Source organism: Triturus cristatus, chromosome 2_1 (assembly GCF_964204655.1).
Source record: "Triturus cristatus chromosome 2_1, aTriCri1.1, whole genome shotgun sequence".
Taxonomy (NCBI): domain Eukaryota; kingdom Metazoa; phylum Chordata; class Amphibia; order Caudata; family Salamandridae; genus Triturus; species Triturus cristatus.
The window spans coordinates 245,738,627-245,757,876 of NC_140581.1; the positions used below are offsets into that span (position 1 = coordinate 245,738,627).

Here is a 19,250-nt window from a genome sequence, read left to right on the forward strand (position 1 = left end):
TCAATGAGAAAAGTAAGTTAGAAAATGTTGCTGCTGAGGGGCCTTGAAAAAAAATGAAAGTATATTTATCTCTGCTATTTAGTTATACTAATCCTATGCCTCCGACATATTTGGCATAATTTAGGAGACCTTCCATTCAACAGAAAGTTTTACAATTTGAAATGCAGTGTGTCAAACTCCTTGCAATAATGGAGAGTTCGTGTAAAGATACAGATATTGAGCGGACTGCACAATGCAGACTATGTGGCCTTGATTATTAATCCTTTTAGCTGATTGTCTGCCACTTCAAGTAGAATATGTAGAAAGAATATTTAATGTTTGTAATGACCTTTCTGTAAGAGAAGCAATTCAGTTATGTTTAGAAGGTGACACACATGAAATTAAGGCATCAGTAGTGAAATCTCTGGTTATGCCTTACATTGTGGAATCTAAGTCTGATAATATAACTCTAGAGAACATTTCATGTATGTTATCTCTGCCATTAATGTTTCACTCTTTAAATGCAAGTATGTGTTTTTAGAAGAAATATTTGTTGACTGTATTTATAATAACCAATTTCAATGGATAGTATGATGATTAACTTAATTGTATCGTCTGTATTTTAGTCCTGCATATTATGATGACTGCTTCGTAAAAGTAATGCGAATTGGTTTTTCTTTCTAATTATAACAAGCATTGGCATAGCCAATAGGTCTCGCCTTTGGGACCTTATAAGTGTTTAGTTATCCAGCACAATATCCTTGGTGCAACAACATCAACTGTTGCATGGCTAAACACTTATAAGGGCCCAAAGGAGAGACCTATTGGCCACTGCCACTGAACATTTGGGCGTGGAAAGGGGGTGAGAGTAGTAAAAGAAAAATCACTAGCACCATCCATGAGAAATGGTCATCTGTAGGTGCGGAAAGAATTTCCAACGGCTGGTAATACTAGGATTTCTGGAAAAGTTTGCAGAGAGAAGAGGGAAAAAACAGTTTTTAACTTATGTGATAAGGTTAGGAAGACCCGCAGCACTGAAAAGTGACCAGTTAACCCTGTGACAACAGACAAGGCAGCATGAGTAACACTTGATACATGGGAGCTTTAAATAATTGTGTTAGAAACTTTAAAAAATACAGAATTGCACAATTCTAGTGGATCCAGTTGTAGCTAAATATAAATACCAGTATACTGAGGGTAGTAGCAGGACGGCACAGCAGCCAAGTATGCTCACATCATGCGACACAGTTATCCAAGTTTGCCTTTTTATCTAGGTGTTGAGGTACTTTAAAGTTCCGTGGTTCATCCACATTCTAAAAAGGCATAGACCTGAAATTCCCAACAGGCAAAGTGATGTTGGTTAAAAGCCACAGCTGGCTGAATAGCAAGTGATCTGGCAGCTTTGGAAAGGGCTGGCCAACAGTAGACCTCTCAAGAATACATGTTCCTCCTCTAGAGTAATAAACACATCTGGGCCAGTTTTCTGATGTGCATTTTTTTAGTGGCGGGCCTTCTCAGTTGGCTAATTGATAAAATGCATGCTAACTTTAAAATACAAAAAAAAAAAACGCACACAAGACTTGGCAAACTGATGGGTTACAGTTATGATCTCCAAATCAGATAAACTGAAACACAAATCTTTAGAAACAATTGCAATGGACCGCACTCCGCTAGCCCCTCCTCCGGGTCGCCCCTGGGGAATCTGGTACATGGAGTTCTTGAGTGGTTCACCCCAGTGGGTGCAAGTAAGTACTTGTTAGACTGATGATCTCTAGACCCGATACATGTCCCGGGTTTTAGAATATCGCCCGAGACATGGCTCGGGTTTCGGGATAACTTCCCTCATCAGTAGAGAAATTAGTTAGGGGTGGAAGAGAGGGCCGCCAAACAACCGTCAAAGGCCTCAATGCCCGCACAGGCACGCAGGTGCGTCGTCCAAGAGCTCGTCAGCTCAAAGCTCGAGGGAGCCAATTTTTAGAAACAATTGCAATGGACCGCACTCCGCTAGCCCCTCCTCCGGGTCGCCCCTGGGGAATCTGGTACATGGAGTTCTTGAGTGGTTCACCCCAGTGGGTGCAAGTAAGTACTTGTTAGACTGATGATCCCTTGAGCTTTGAGCTGACGAGCTCCTGGACGACGCACCTGCGTGCCTGTGCGGGCACTGAGGCCCTTGACGGTTGCTTGGCGGCCCTCTCTTCCACCCCTAACTATTTTCTCTACTGAGGAGGGAAGTTATCCCGAAACCCGAGCCATGTCTCGGGCGATATTTTAAAACCGGGGACATGTATCGGGTCTAGAGATTATCCGTTTAACAAGTACTTACTTGCATCCACTGGGGTGAACCACTCAAGAACTTCATGTACCAGCTTCCCATGGGGCAACTCGGAGGAGGAGCTAGCAGTGTGCGCTCCATTGCGGTTGTTTATATGAAACACAAATCTTAAACACCACAGGCCAGCCACCAGCTTGGCAGGGACGAAATTTATTTTTGTATTGTTTAATCTGCAGGAAAACATAGTGAAGAGCCCTTAAGATTTCCACTGGCACCAGCTCATTAACGCGACGCCATTAATGTTGGCTATCCCAGCCAACACAACTAAGCATGCTGGGAATAATAGGCCCAAACCTTGAAAAGTAAGTGGAACTAAACGCCTCCATATGGTAATAGGAATACTGTTAAAAGATCCGGGAATGTCCAAGACCAAAAGTACTGACGTTGTCATGCCCATCCCCAAATGGCAGCCAGTTACGTGCAGGAGACATCCAGTGTTCTGAGAAAACCAACATGTGAAGCCTGCATTTTTTTTAAACTATGGCCGGGTGGAGAGTGCTTTAAAAAAAACTATTTTACCACAAAGTCTGCTCAAGGGAGGACTATGCAATTGCTTTGCTCGATAACTTGCAATCATTTTATCATGCTAATTTGAATTAGGCACCTTTTGCTTTACGTCACAAATCCCATTTAAAGCACAAATGCACGTAACGAAAATGTAGTTTCCCTAACTAAGAAACTGCAGAACTTCAGAGGAGCGTTTTTTCCAGCAATCCTTCTGCATTTCATTTTTAAAAGACTAGCGGTTCCCCGGCAAAGTGCTGGTAGAACACATGGGCAATGCTCAGTCCCAGAATGTTTAAAAATTATTCCGAAATGTGGAGAGAAACCTCGCCAGCGCAAATCATTCAGCTGCACCAGTCTTCCTTCAACGACTGCTCCACAGCAACACAAACAAGCAACGGGGAAGGCGAACAGCTGAACCTGCATTTGCAGCGGGAGTAAGAGAGGAGGTTTAGTGACGGACTATTGGTGGAAAGAACAGGGATTAGTCTGTAGCGTCCCGCGAGTGGTGCGCTTGCGCGCATGTGTGAAATCTGACACAACAGATGGCACACTGTGCGCGCCGATGCGGGTAACCGCAAGCAATAGGCCATCACGCACAAGCGTGTGGTCAGCTTTTAAAAACCCCTTACTATAAGTCTCGCAGAACCGCGCATGCGCGCTGCTCTAGGCTCGACCTAATAAAGTTTTGGATTTGACACAAACATTTGAATTTTAAATCTGCACCAAGTATAATATATTTATCTGCCTTGGTGGAATGTATGGTAATTAGCAGAAATGTATAGCTTGCACATAGAAGTAGTAGTTGCCAACGGATAAAGTATGTTTCTTATGTTTTCCTTAACAATGATTCTGCCTAAATGTGTATTTTTCAACACCTACCTTTTAGCGATTTTTACCTGTGTTTAGATTTGAGCCTGGATTATAGAAGATGTAGAGATCATTGGACAATGGGCTTTTGAATTTTTTAGTTTCAACAGGGTACTTTTTTTTTTAGAACAGCGGATTTGTGATTTGGATTTTTTGTTTTATCATCCCCAAACGTTTGTTGTGACCTTTCTGTTCTTCCCACAGATACAACCCAAGCACATATCTGGTTTAGGGAGGTCGTAGGATGTTCTACTTCCTTTGGTCTCTACTTTTAATGCACTGAGGCAAAAGGCTTATAATGTTAATTCCCATGAGATTTAACTACATGACTCTTTCGGGCTCCATTTGGTTTTCTTGTAGATATCCACTCGACAGTATTGTCTCAATCATGTAGTTTTATTGTGTTCCGACTGATCATCCTTCTGCATAGCAGGACTTCGACTCACTTCCGCGGCCCACTGGCCACGCCCGGCTGGGCATTTTCTTCACTTCCACGGTCCTTCGGAAAATGAACTAACTCCTTTCCTCTTCTGTCCGAAGTGTCACTTTAAATACCTCCATACCATCCAAAACTCAGTGTGCAACCTATGCCTCTTGCCAGATCATCGAGAAGAAAGCTGTGAGGCCTGCAAGTCATTTTGATCAAAAAAGACTCTTCGAGATCGACGTGCTTGATGCCAAGAGATGCACCATTAACTGACAGATGATGTGCTGGACATTTGCGGTGGACAACAGGAGGAAGACGAGGAAGCATTGGCAGTACAAGAGGCATCTTTATCAATACACAAATCCGATTCCGACCTAGACTCAGCCTCCCTCCAGCCAGCACAGAAGCATCGGACAGTGAGTACTTTTACCCCTGATCCAAAGCCCCAAACATTGGCTCTGTCCGAAAAACTGCTTACTGTCTGCCACTGCAAAAAATCCATGGCGCGCACCAAAAAACTGACTCGGAAGCCCTGCCCTCAGGATCTGCTCCAAAAGTCCGCCCTCCAGCAGTGGCCCCCACTTCCTCGACTTATGGGTCTACAACTCCTTGACCATTAGTTTCGGCTCCAAAACAATAAAAAAATACTTTTTTGGATCCGACCACATCTGCACCTAAATCAAGACATCCTTCGCCGAAGAGTTTCACTTTCTGACCGAAATCTCCACTAGAGCTGATCCTCGATGAAAAGCAGGACTGGCTCGATCGAGGCAGAAAACGCTCCAAATCCAGCCTTGAACAAATAAATTAGTTCTTCAGCCAGCAAAACCTCACTCTTCTAAGAAGCAGTTAACTTTCCAAGAGGCTTTAGACTTTCCTCTACAGGCTCCAAAAAAGAACAAGCATTGGCATAGCCAATAGGTCTCGCTTTTGGGACCTTCTAAGTATTTAGTTATGCAGCACAATATCCTTGGTGCAACCACATCAACTTTTGCGTGGCTAAACACTTATAAGGTCCCAACGGCGAGACCTATTGGCTATGCCAATGCTTGGTGTGATTGTGTGTGGTGTTGTGTGTGTGTGTGTGGTTATGGGTGTGGTTGCTTGTGGTTGTGTGTGTGTGTGTGTGTGTGTGTGGTTGTGGGTGTGTGTGTGTGTGGTTGTGGTTGGGGGTGTGGTTGGGTGTGTTTGTGTGTGTGTGGGTGTGGTTGTGTGGTTGTGTGGTGTGTGTGTGGTTGGGTGTGTTTGTGTGTGTGTGTGGTTGTGTGTGGGGTTATGGGTGTGGTTGTACGTGTGTGTGGTTGTGTGTGCGTGTGGTTGTGTGTGTGTGTGTGACAGTAATACTAAAAGCATCTTAAAATAAAGGAACACAAACATCAAGTTTGTGGAAAGAGGAAGCACGTTGTGAGTCAAACGGGCGCAGCAAAGCATTAACATGACAACAAAACAACAAGATCACTTAGCGAAGACTGAGTGCTGATAATGGATAGACACAGCCCATCATCTTAAGAGTTCGATTGCAGCCAATGTGCACTCAAACCTGCCCCCTCCTTGTGAGTTGCACCCCATATTTCATGAGTTGTAAATGCTTGTCCCACCATAGCGCTTTGAGAACTAAAGCGCTACATAGGTCTAATCGATTAACCAGTCGCCAGCATGCTGTGCTTTTAAAGAGAATGTGCCAAAAGTTTCCAGCTTCCTCATCATGTCCTCATGAAAGCGCCAAGGAAAGGACTCCCTGAATGGTGCAACGGACATGAAGCAGCCGCTGCGAATAGAAATAAATACTGTGAACGTTGTCCAGTTTCACAGTAACATTTCCTTAATGTTCTTTAACTCACAAAACAGTAATACTAAAAGCATCTCAAAATAAAGGAACACAAACATCGAGTTTGTTGAAAGAGTAAGCACATTGTAAGTCAAACGGGCGCAGCAAAGCATTGTTCTTTGATGTTTGATGTTGTTTGAACGAGAACATCAAAGGGGCGCCGCAAAAGTGATCGCGGGCGCTTAATGAGTATGACGAGGTTTGCCAGCGTCTGCTCCTAAGCGCGCGCCCGCGCACATGCACTGTAGCTCTAGGCTGGCCATGGTAGCATCTTTTTGAGCCCTCACAAAAAGTCTCACCAGACAGCTGGGCCAGGCGAAACCTAAAAAGGGTGCTGCCACTAGCACTTTGCATATCCATATTCCACCTTTACCTAACCCACAAACACCATCCACTCCACCCCCTCACTCACCACAACTGAGGCAGGTGACATATCGCCTCACTCATCCATAGTAGAGGATGATGATAATATATCACAGAACAAACACCCTGGGGATGCTTGGAATGACCACATTGAACCACAAGGGCATACAGATGCTGATCTTTATCCCACACGACCATCGCCACAGAATAATGCCTTTGCGTTGCAGGATTTTATAGCAAGGGCAACATCTATCAATCAAGTACCTTTACATAAGGACTCAATAGAGGAGAATTTCCTTTGTGACACCTTTTCTAATGCTCAAAGGAGGGCACAGTATCTACCACTCCTTAAAGGCACGGTACGTATTGAAGTGGACATTTCTAAAGACCCTGTCAAGGCTAGAATCATAACACCACGCATTGACAAAAAGTATAAAACTGCACCCTCAGATCCTATATATGTAATGCAAGAAAAAGGGCAAACTCCCATACATCAGAAGATGCACCAACCCCAGAGAAAGAATCTTAAATAATAGATGCTTCTGGAAAACGTGTAGCTGCACAATCGACTAACCATTGGCTTATAGCCAACAGACAGGCTCTATTAGCTAGATATGATAGAGCCCACTGGGACAAAATGAAAGGGCACCTCCAACACCTCCCAGAGGAACATAAAAAAAGGGGCAGGAAATTGTTAATGAGGGAAAGCTCATTACCAACAATTCTATAAAATATGCACCGGACACAGCTGACACCGCTGCTAGAGGTATAAATACTGGCTTCCAATCACATAAGCATGCATGGCTCTGTGTCTCAGGATTTAAGCCTGAGGTATAACAGGCAATTTTAAACCTCTCATTTGATAAAGAACATCTTTTCGGCCCTCAAGTGGACACACCCCCTTGAGAAAATGAAAAAGGACATAGAGGTCACAAAATCAATCGGGGTTCTCTAAACGAGCACCTATTGCGGTTCATTTAGTAGCCCTAACTACTATCCAACGTGGTTACTGTTTGGAGCTCAATACAACTCCTCTAAATATTCCACCTCGCAAACACAAACTATCAATACGACATCAAAATCTCCTACAAAAGGAAATAACAGCTCTATTTCAAAAAGGAGCAATAGAATCAGATCAAAAACAGTATCTGGGAACAGGAGTATACTCTCTATACTTCCTTATTCCCAAAAAAGATGGGTACATATGACCCATACTTGACCTCAGACCACTGAATCATATTGGAACACTTCCATATGGTCACTCTTCAGGAAATCATTCCTTTGCTATAAAAAGGAGATTTCATAGCTGCCTTAGACTTCAACTATGCCTACTTTCATATACCTATCCATCCCACACACAGAAATTATCTACGGTTTCAGGCTTAAAGAAACCATTATCAATTCAAAGTTCTTCCCTTTGGAATTACTACCACACCCCTGGTATTCACAAAATGTCTAGCAGTAGTAGCAGCACATCTCCGCAGAAAAAACATCCATGTCTTTCTAGATTTAGACGACTGGTTAATAACAGCAAACAGTCTCAGCCGTTGCAAACAAAATACTCTACAAACCCTTACCTTACTACATCAATTAGGGTTGCAATCAACCTACAAAAGTCACATCTGCAACCAGCTACGATACAGCAATAGCTAGGAGCCATGCTCAACACACAATCAGTGGTGGCATATCCAAATACATAAAGAATAAATAGCATAGTGACATTACTTCAACAATTTCAAACTGGAACTTGAATCCCAGCCAAAACATGTCTATGACTTCTAGGCATGATGGTATCTGGCATTTCATTAGTTCCACATGCCAGACTACACATCAGACACATCTATAAGAATGTCTCACCCATCAATGGACATGGTCACTGGGTCAGCTTTACAATCTAGTGTTAGTAGAAAGTCGCACACATCACTCTCTCTCTGCAATGGTGGAATACACAGAATGTATCCAAGGGGCAGCCGTTTCAAGATCGGTTCCACAAATAGTTCTCACAGCGAATGCATCCCTGATTGGGTGGGGAGCTCATCTACAAAACCCCACAATTCAGGGTGTATGTGACTCCAAGCACAGCAATCTCCAGATCAATCACCTAGAGCTGCAAACCTTTCACCTAACAGTAAAAGCCTTCCTACCTCACCTACAATGCAAAGTTGTCCTAATTCGAACAGAGAATAAGACAACTATGTATAACATACAACAACGTGGGGGCTCACTTTCTCCAATTATCTTGGTTGCCATAGAAAATATGGAGCATAGCAATATATCACAACATTCATTTCCTAGCAGAACATGTTTCAGGGACAAGCAATCAAGTTGCAGACTTTCGAAGCAGAACGCAGCAACAAGTCCATGAATGGGAACTCCACCCCACAGCCCCCCTACCATACTTTCAAAGATGGGGTTTTTCCACAAATAGACCTTTTTGCAACTCCAGAAAATACAAAAGGCACAGGCTTTGCAGGCAGGTACCCACAACAACAGTCCAAGGGCAATTTTCAATGGATGAACTGGTCAGAGATATTTCAATACACTTTTCCTCTTCTCACACTACTTAAATTAGTGGTCAGGAAGCTCAGACAAACATCTCTTACAATGATACTTATAGCACCAACACAGGTTCGCCAACCATGGTTTTCAACACTGTTGGAGCTCTCCCTAGTTCCACACAAAAAGCTTTACCTCAGCCCGCAACTTCTCACATAGAGCAAACAAACACTAAGACACCCCAAACTCAAGGACATTAACCTTGCAATATGGCTCTTGAAGTCTTAGAATTTGAGTACTTAAACTTACCACAGCAATGTATGGACATTCACACCTACCACAAGGCAATGCTATGGGGCTAGATGGAAAAGATTTGTTATATACTGTCAGAAACAAACATCAACCCACTCAGTGCAAAAGTACAAAAATAATTACTTGCATATTGCATTTGCAAACCACAGGGTTGGCCTATACTTCAATTCGATTACACCTGGCGGCTATTGTGGCCTATTTGCAAAATAGACAACATTTGTCATTATTTAAAATACCTGTTATCAAAGCTTTTATGGAGGACTTAAAAGAATCATTCTGCCCAGACGTCCACCTGCACCAGCATGGAACTTAAACATTGTATTAACACAAATTATGGGGCCTCCATTTGAACCACTCCACTCTTATCAATTGCAATATTCATCCTGGAAATTCACCTTTTTAATTGCCATTACTTCACTTAGAGTCAGTGAAATTCAGGCACTAATCCTAGAAACATTTTTTCCAGCTTCATAGGGACAAGTTACTACTTAAAACAAACCGTACATTCCTTCCAAATGTGGTTTCCAACTTTCATATTAATCAATCTATAGAATTACCTGTTTTCTTTCAGCAACCAGATTCGGTTGCAGAGAGAGCTTTACATACTTTAGATGTTAAAAGAGCTCTAATGTATTATATTGACAGTACCAAAACATTCGGAAAGACAAAGCAAATATTTATTGCCTTCACACCTCCTCACATAGGAAAGATTATTTCTAAATCTGGAATTTCAAGATGGATAGTCAAATGCATGCTAACTTGCAATGCTAAAGCTAAAAGGTCTTTACCTGTTCCACTCCACTAGGAAAGTAGGGGATTATATGGCTTTTTTTAGGGAACATTCCTATTGCTCATCTTTGCAAAGCAACATGGCCCACTCCCAGTGGCGTAGCTACAGGGGAGCGGGGGGGACGACTTTTGGGGGCAGCAGCCTCCCCCCCCCCCCCCCCCTCCATATCACCTGCCGTCTCAGGCAGATTCAGCCCCCCCCCCCACTCATCAATGCGTTTGCCGCGTGGGGGTGGCAAACTGAGAAAATACTCGCCAGCACCATCCCACCCCGCTCTTTACTGCGGCAAACGCAGAGACAGTCACGTGCGCCCATAGGCCTTGCTACCCCACTGTCCATTCCACACACATTCACAAAACATTATTGTGTGACTGTCTTTGCACGTCGACTAGCCAATGTTGGCTAAGGTGTTCTAAACACTTTCAAACAACTGCAACCCCACAGAAGTTAACCACTGCCTAGGGAGACGGACTGCTTTACAGTCTATGCAAAGCATGTTTATCTACAGCATACATGCCTCGAACCGATTATGTTACCCTGTATGCATCTGTTCTTCGCATGTAGTGTTGTAGATTCACATGTTCCATCCCTCCCCTAAAAGCCTGCATAGGTTACAGTTTATATACTTTACATACATAGATCATATTACTGCACGGACATCACATTACTGATACATATTAGTACTCCATTCTCGCCTATCTACAGCAACACAATCTGGAACTGGAGTTGATGACCATGTGCAGTATCACCAAGAAGAGGAGTCACACAGCCTCATGGCTCGAAGAAAACGCCATGGAACAAAAATAGCGTGTATTCATCCGAGCCCAACACTAAATGGCTGACTTATGCAAAGCATGTGAATCTACAGCACTACTTGCCAGGAACAGATGCTTACAGGGTAAGTAACATAATCCATTCTTTTGTGTGGCATGCCTGCTATCATGGCAGGTACAAACACTCCCTCGGGAGCATCTGTCACATGAGATTCAATTCCCAGTGATTTCGGAGCATTATGTTTATTTTTGCAAAAATGCAAAAGCCAAACAATCCGAGGAAGCGAGAGATATCCATTTTAGCACTGATACAGTTCTAGTGTCAGACTGTGCAGAAAGAGTCAAACTGCCTTTTGCTTGATTCTTTAACTTGCACTCAACTAGTTACTAATGTACTGTGGTGATGTTTGCTCTGACCAGTTAGTTACCACATTAATCAGAGATCCATGACTGAAGGTGCCAGTTCCGTCTTGGACTCAATATAAAGAAAAGGGTGTCTGTTCCTATGGAAAAGAAACAAAGTAGAATGTGGAGTTGTAGGTGGAAATTCTTTAGTTGGGGGGGGGGGGAGGGGGTTCTTCCTAAATCGAAGTTAGAGGAACGGGCAGAGAGGGGCAGGTCTCGCACACAACTCCGTGTCTAAACATTGTCTGACCATAGTTGTTACGCGGTCCTCTGCCATAATCCATGGTTTCCGGAAATACACAAGCATAGGTTTGGATTTCGTTTACTCATTAGGGACCTCAATACCTGGTACAGTTTACCACTGAATGTCCTATGTGATATACATAAGAAATAAACAACAAATTGCAGGGGTTCTTCCCTTTTTATCTCTCAACACGCAAACCAGCGCTGGTGCAGGGTAGAAGTCACTCCTATTTTCTGTACTTTTGGTCCTGAAGAAATGCCCCAGATCCCTTCTGGAACAACAGGCGTGAAACATGTTGACCTTTAAACAACACTTTAAGTGTGGAAACTGTCACGGACTGTTTTCAACCCTGCCTGGGAGATCATATATTAAAGCCTGTTTTGAGACTCCTTAGGTCGTTTTAACCACAGTTCTTTTCACGTACACTTTACCCTAGATTCACAGACCCTCACACACCCATACGGCTTAAAGAGAAGATCTCTGCCAAAGAGCCCTCTAGTGGGGCCCTTTGGCCAGCCCCATGAGGAGCCACGCCCTATGATGAAGCATGACATCATCTGAGTCTGTGAGGGCCCTATCTTCCATTTAGGAATACCCTCACCCTAACTGAAGAATTTGCACCTACACTCCACACTAGACTTCGTTTCTTTTCTATAGTAACAAACACCCCCTTCTTTGTATTTGAATTAATACATAACCTCAATGGAAGCATGGCTTCTGGACCTTCAACTAGCTTCTTATCCCCCCTCTCCTTCTGATTGACGGGTAGGAAAATCACCAGTTAGGCTTGGTCGTCCTCCTTCTGTGCTGAATGCACGTTTGTTCTGAACACTCTGATGTGCGATTACCAAGTGGAGAAGTCCTATAAATGTTTGCAGAGGAGTGAACAAAAAAAATCTAAATCACCAATAAGTAACACTACAGACCAAAAAGTAGCAATTCAACTATACCTCTTAAACATTATTAAAAAAGTAAGACTAATGTGAAGAGTTCAAGAGAATAAGATCAAAGAACTTTCAGCTGGCACACCAAGGATGTATTACTGTGCAGAAAGCAAAGAGGAAAATTGCCCCTCTGGAAGAGTATTATTAATTTTTCAGAAAGAGTATCTGGTTTCAAAGATAGGTCTGTGTTATAGATCAATTCATAGTACTAATATAGCACTTTATTTGGTTTCATTTACTCTGTTTTTGTGTTTATTCTTTTGGTATTTTTTTCCCCCTGCATGTTTTCTATAACTTGTTATCCTAAAAATAATCGACCTGCAAAAAATCATAATTGTGATGTCATAACGTGGCGGAAAATGTAATACAAATGTTTAACTTTTTAAAATAATGTTAAAATAATGTTTAAGGTAAAACAGTATTTAAGTTATGTCCCATAATCTTTCATTTGTCTTCTTTTAGGTGTACTGGCACTCCAGTGCACATATCATGGGTGAAGCAATGGAACGCACTTACGGTGGTTGTTTGTGTTATGGGCCACCAATCGAAAATGGATTCTATTATGACATGTTCCTCGATGATGGGTACGTTCTTAAATCTTCCTTAATCAATATTTAGTACATTGGAAAATTCTTTGGCAAATATGCTTGCATTGGTCATTCTTGAAGCTTATTTTTATGTGCTTTGAAGTTTTTTTAAAACATTTTTTCATTATATTCAAATCATCATTCTATGGGTTTTTCTGCAAGTCTAAGGCGAGCTATAGTTCAACGTGAAAGCATTGATAACAGTCAGCTTTGCATTGCTACAGGTTGTTTGAGTTCTATGAAATTTCAAACACCCGGAGAGGTTCTTTATGGATAATCCACCAAAATGGCTACCTAGTAAACTGAATATTTATTACACTCCATTAGCTTAAAGGAGTTGGATTTGCCATCTTGTACACCACTCAGTTGTTGAACAGCTCTTTACTCTCCTTTCTACTCAACATGCTGTGGGCTCCCTGGTATTTCTCTGCTCTTTGAACCCAAAAATAAGTTATTCTAAAACAGAGTATATCCAAATGTGGTGGAAATAGTTGTCAAGGATCCCGTTTCATGTACTACTATGAAAGGTAACCTTGCTGAGATGATCTATTTTTGTAGATTTATTTGAATATTTGAACCAGGCCTGTTTTTATCACTGCCGGAATACAGTGGAAACCATTTAATCATATATTCTAATCATGTCTCCTAACACTGACTTTTCATCTGAATCATATGATATTGTTAATAAGTTTAACACTTTCTTAAGTCGTAGCTTAGAGGGACTTTTAAAGCTCTTCTGTAGAAACCTGCTATCATCCAATCACCAGTGCTGTTTTTCTTGTAAAGGGTGATTGAATCTCTTGTTGTAGCATTGTTTACGGTTAGCTCCTTATTCTTCTACTGCAGTTTTCTTTGATAATATAAAGCCAAATACTCATTAAATGAGCAGCCCCCACTACCCTTCCCTTGCATTTAATTTCAAGTTTCATATTCAAGCCTTTCAACTGTGCTTCACCAAGAGCATCCGCACTCTCCACATGCACTTCACTTCCATTGCTTCAATTGATGTTTCGAAGCAGGTGCTCTCACCTTTCGTTTGTTGCAACCAGTGTTTCTTTTGGCTCAGACATGATTACCATATTCCACATAAGCGTTCCGCAAGGCGACAGGACAAAACATGATCTAGCGCCACAAAAAATAGGAATAGCTTCTGAGATTGGGATAAAAGGGTAAACCAAACCGGTGGAAAAAAGGGAAGATTAAGCATTTGGTCTGGCTGTGATTCCGCCCCTCCACCTCCAAAATGGTGTCCAAACAATCTGAGGCCAAAAGGAAATCTAGGCTGGCACTAAAATGTTTACCATAGTGAGTGTTAACAATGGAAAGGCATAGGGCCCAAAAATAAAACTGGGAGTTTTATCCTTGGATAAGGGTATTAGTCAGTGCCGCTCTCTCGTTAATAACGACAGCACTTTGAGAATGTTCCCATTTTAAGGTACTTTACTGGACTACCACCTGTCACAGCTCAGAGGCTGGCTGTATACTTCAGAATACCAGTTGCTTGTTTTGTGAAATTATTGTAACAAACGTGAATGTAAAGGACATGGAGGAGGAGAGATAACGATTTGGTCCTGGCAATCTCAGCTCTTCACCTACTCCATTCCTAACATTAGGAAGGAATATTGTGTAATTCTGGTGAAGGCAAAAGTGGTGCTTATAAGAGAATATGGATTCAGATGTACTTAAGCATATCTTTTTAAAAAAAAAAAAAAAGGTAATTTTTGAAAAAGTCACACACTTTGGGTTTCCACCCCCTCTTGGAAGACAAGTACTCCCCTCTGGCCTCAAAGGCCCCCTGCAATTTCTTCCTATCACTCTTGGCCTTCAGATGTCATCTTTTCACTTCACTACTTTAATGGAAACCTAGCCACTTTGCTCTGTTCATAATGGAAGGACACTATTTCAAGGCTGTTTAATTTCCGCACTTTAATCTCAGACAAGTATGTGTTTATCAAGGCTACCGGAAGCATCTGTTTATAAGGAGCACATTTCTGACTTCCGTTCCTCTGGTAATTTTTATAATAAAAGCTGATGAGATTTGGTTTCAGTTGCTCCTTCTTTTGAACATATGCTTAATTAGACTTCTTTAGGTGTTTGCATAGGAATCCCTTTTATTCCTTATTACTGTCTGCACCTGGCGTCACTGAGAAACACATCGATGTTGGTTGTTTGCAGGCATTTTCCGATGTTGATGGGGATGACCTTATATTTACTCACAGTATCCACTTCAGTTGTAAATTGAACCATTGTATATCTAAGAAAGTGTTTCAGAAGATTAGGAATCTACAGGTTCAATTACCCAGTAGAATAACTCCTTTGCCTTTAGTGACTATTGCTAATGGGTTTTAAATTTTACTTTATATTCCACATCGTCTCTCCTGCCACTCTATACATTCCTTCTGCTTCTAGGTCACTTGACAACAATGGAGAAACTAATACATGAGCAATGACTGTGTATGTGTCATCGCGGTTACCTGTGGGTATTTTTTCTGTGCTTGATGACCTTTGTTAACAAATGACGGTGAATGACTTTGCCTGGCCTGTAGCATAGGGTGGGAGATTTTCCTCCTTTATTGCTGCTACCAGGCTAACAGGCATTTAAGTGTTAATGAAGCTGAATTGACCAATTCTTAGCCCGTTTAAAGGAAAACTAATGACCGGGGAGGATATAAATGGGCTGGTGTAGGTAATAAGACACCGATTAGGGATGCTTGTCTGAATCCCCCCCAACCCTTGCATTGACTTGAGATGTGAGTCAGTGACCCACTTGGAACACTACACTCGCCCATCCCAGTCTATTAGTCCTCGTTTGACCCATGAATCAGCACAATTAGCTAAGATTTCACCCGATCCTTCAGCCCTTAAACATTATGAAATTGTAGGCACAGCTAGCTGGACTAGCCATAATATATTGATCAATTCTACATATCTGTGCCTGAAAGAGAAACGGTGCTGAAAAGCCAGTAGAAAATTGGAACACAATCGAGATTTTAAAGCAGTTTGAATTGCTGTGCAAGATGTTTTCAGAAACAAAAATACAACTACAGTCTCCGACAGTTGGAGGAGAGCGAACTAGGAAAATCCTATACTATGCTCTAGTATCCTCGCATGTACAGAGGGCCTCTCAAAATTTCTAGATAAAGCTCTCAGACTTCACGTGAGTAGGAGGAAATTTACCAATAGGCTATGCTGGTTGTGTGTGACCCATAGTGTGGTCCTCAAGCCTGCTCTCCCTTGATCTTTGGCTTAGTAATGCAGAAAAACTTGTCCTTTGCACGTACCACTGCTGCTGGTGATAGTTGGAGCTCCCACAACGCAATCTTGTGTTTCTGGACTGTGGGTCATGTGCATTTGAATTTTCTTGGGTCAAGTTTCAGTAACCCTTCTACTCTGTGCATGCCTTCCTTATTTCTGTTGAATCCTTTCAGCCTTCTACTTTCATGCTCCTTCCTTTCTTGAGAGATCTTCATTCTAGATTAAGTGATGTTTCTGTCCTTCACATGGGCCGTCACATAGTTGTCTTGAGCTCCCCTCTTCCCATGGGCCTGATCAAGATTAACCACATCTTACTCAACCAACTATTCAAGGCCTGCCCCTCCTTTTTAAGGAAGGTTATGCTCTGTCCTTCTGAGCTCAGGTTACCCCTGCCTGTGTTTCCCTGAGTACAAAGGATAACAGATTTCTCCAGTATTGGATCTTCCATAGATTCATATTCTTGAATGATTACCCGCCGTCTAAGTGGGCGACCTACGATACCATAGAAAGCAATAGTCAATGACATACAAAGCAGTTAATGTTAAAAAAAAATATTTTATCCTCATCATGTAATAGGAACCAACGTTCAGCCAATCAGGTGACAGCACCCTCTCGAGCACTCGCCACAGAGGCTTCAATCCCTCAGATTTTCTACTTCACATCGTGTGATGGAAGTCTCCCTGAGCTCTAATCAATTTACTACAGTTTTTTCTATTTTGAAGAAGTCACTTCAGGAAAAGACTGAAGTCTACATATACTGATTCTGACTAAACAACTATGTCATAACCAGCAAAGAAATTATTGTTCAGGCCATATGGAACATGTGGAAAGAAAAGACTTCGCTTAGAGGATCCACCCAAGGTGTGCATTCTTGAATGATTCCCCGTCGTCGAAGTGGGTGACCTACGTTACCATAGAAAGCAACAGTCAATGAAATACATAGCAGTTAATGTGAAAAAAATTCACTTCAATATTTTATCCTCATCATGTAATAAGAACCAACGTTCAGCCAATCATGTGACAGCACCCTCTCGAGCACTCGCCACAGAGGCTTCAATCCCTCAGATTTTCTACTTCACATCGTGTGATGGGAGTCTCCCTGAGCTCTAATCAATTACCTACAGTTTTTTTTATTTCGAAGAAGTCACTTCAGGAAAAGACTAAGGTCTACATATACTGATTCTGACTAAACAACCATGTCATAACCAGTAAAGAGAGAATTTTCAGGCCATATGGAACATGTGGAAAGAAAAGGCTTCACTCAGAGGATCCACTCAAGGAGTGCATCTACTGTCTGCATCCTTAACACAAGGTAAAAAACAGTAAGAATATTCACAACTCTTCTCAAGAGACATTGAAATATATCCGATTTACATGTTTTCTGTTGTCAATGTTTGTTGAGTGTTTTGTTATTTCTGTCCCCCATATTTTTCTTGTTTATTTGAAATGTATGTTTGAGGCATATGAGCTGCAGATCACACATTGTGCATAGATCGCCATCTGGTGTTGGGCCCGGATATTTGCACTTTGTTATTGTCTTGGAAGAAGTCTTTGGAAGAGATAGGTGACTCCTCCTTTGGACAATAGTACGCATGGGCATCGACTCCATCGTCAGATTGTTTTTTTCTGCCATCGGGCTCGGATGTTTTCATCGCGCTCCAGTTCGGTGTCGTTACCGATCTACTTTTCGACGCGAAATCCTTCACCCTTTCTTGGGTATTGTCTCGATCGCGTTCCCATTCAACGCGCATCTCTTCAAACTTGAAATCTTCGATTCCGGTCATCGATGCAGGCCTTCGGGCCTACCTGCGCCATTAGACCTTTGGCTCATGGAAAGGACTCCTTTTAAAAAGTGTCCTAAATGTGGATCCAAGTTTCCACACGCCGATCTTCACAATGTGTGTAACCTCTGCCTTTCACCGGAGCACGAGGCCAAAGACTGTCCAGCTTGTGCCTCTTTCCACTCCAAAAAGCCAATTCGGGATCGTCGAGCTCGAAGAACCATGACACGATCATCAACATCGATTCCGGACGACCTCTTCCAGGAGGGCATCAACATACCGGAGCTGATGAGCGCCTCCGAAGCCGACGACTCAGACATCGAAGACATCACTCCGGGGCAGCAGGTCGTAAGTACTGATGTCGACCCCTCCGCACCAACACATTCACAAAAAGGCTTCGGTCACACCTTCACCTTCGGGCCTAGGTGCACACCAGGACACACCTTCTCACGCCCCGCCTTCGGGCTCGGCAAAGAAGTCGACACACAAGCCTTCAGGCCACTCGGGATCGAGCCAGCCTACCGTTGGTGCCGAAACCCCATCCCCGGCACCAAAGAAGAAACCACTGCCTTCCTCCGCCCCAACGCCTGGTTCCGCATTTGCGCCTTCGGCACCGAAATCCACCGGTGCGGATGTACCGGCCCCGAAAAAATCGTCTGGACCAAGCAAACACCCGGTTCAGAAGACCTCGGGCGCTGGGCCTTCGGAGCCCAAAAAACCCTCGGAACCGAGCAAACAACAAGACCCTACCGCAACCCAGGAAACTTCCCGATTCCAGACCCAAGGAGCACAAAACAACTCCAAAACCTCTGCTACACAAATAATCGGACCCGAAAAAATCGGCAACGAAACAACACACTCCAGAGGAGGAGCTTTTTCGACCTAATCCAACACAAAAAACTCTTCAAAAAGACCCCAAGACAGGTCAACTTGTACTTAGTCCTTAAAAAAATGAACAAACCTGTACCAGCTCCACTCCCTTTAAAGAAAAGAGACATTGCAACCTCTCCTTTAAGGATTCCTTCCCCACCTCCTCCTCCACACCACTCTCCTATCCCATACTCACCATCTCCTCCACCGCAGGATGATAATGACACCTCTGAAGATGAAGGGGATGATCAACCTTTAGGGTAACCTAGTCCTCCTGGTACCCAAAAAGACCCATGGGAGGATTATGACACACCTGATGTCCCAGACACACCACAGGATGACATCTACCCCTCTAGACCTTCTCCTCCAGAGGACACTATAGGATTCACTCAGTTCATAGACAGAGCAGCAGAATACCATGGGGTGAACTTACACATAGACCCTGTAGAGGAGGATTTCCTCATGGACACTTTTCACCATCCCAAAGGTC

General features: G+C 42.8%; 1 protein-coding gene across 1 annotated transcript in view; it reads left to right on the top strand.

The window, feature by feature from the left end:
• The window catches only part of TARS1 (threonyl-tRNA synthetase 1), a 271,600-nt gene that overhangs the window by 65,670 nt on the left and 186,680 nt on the right, over nucleotides 1–19,250 (top strand). The window contains exon 5 of the mRNA XM_085630784.1: nucleotides 12,730–12,851. Within this exon, the coding sequence (XP_085486910.1) occupies nucleotides 12,730–12,851 (122 nt within the window). The remainder of the gene's footprint in view (nucleotides 1–12,729; nucleotides 12,852–19,250) is intronic.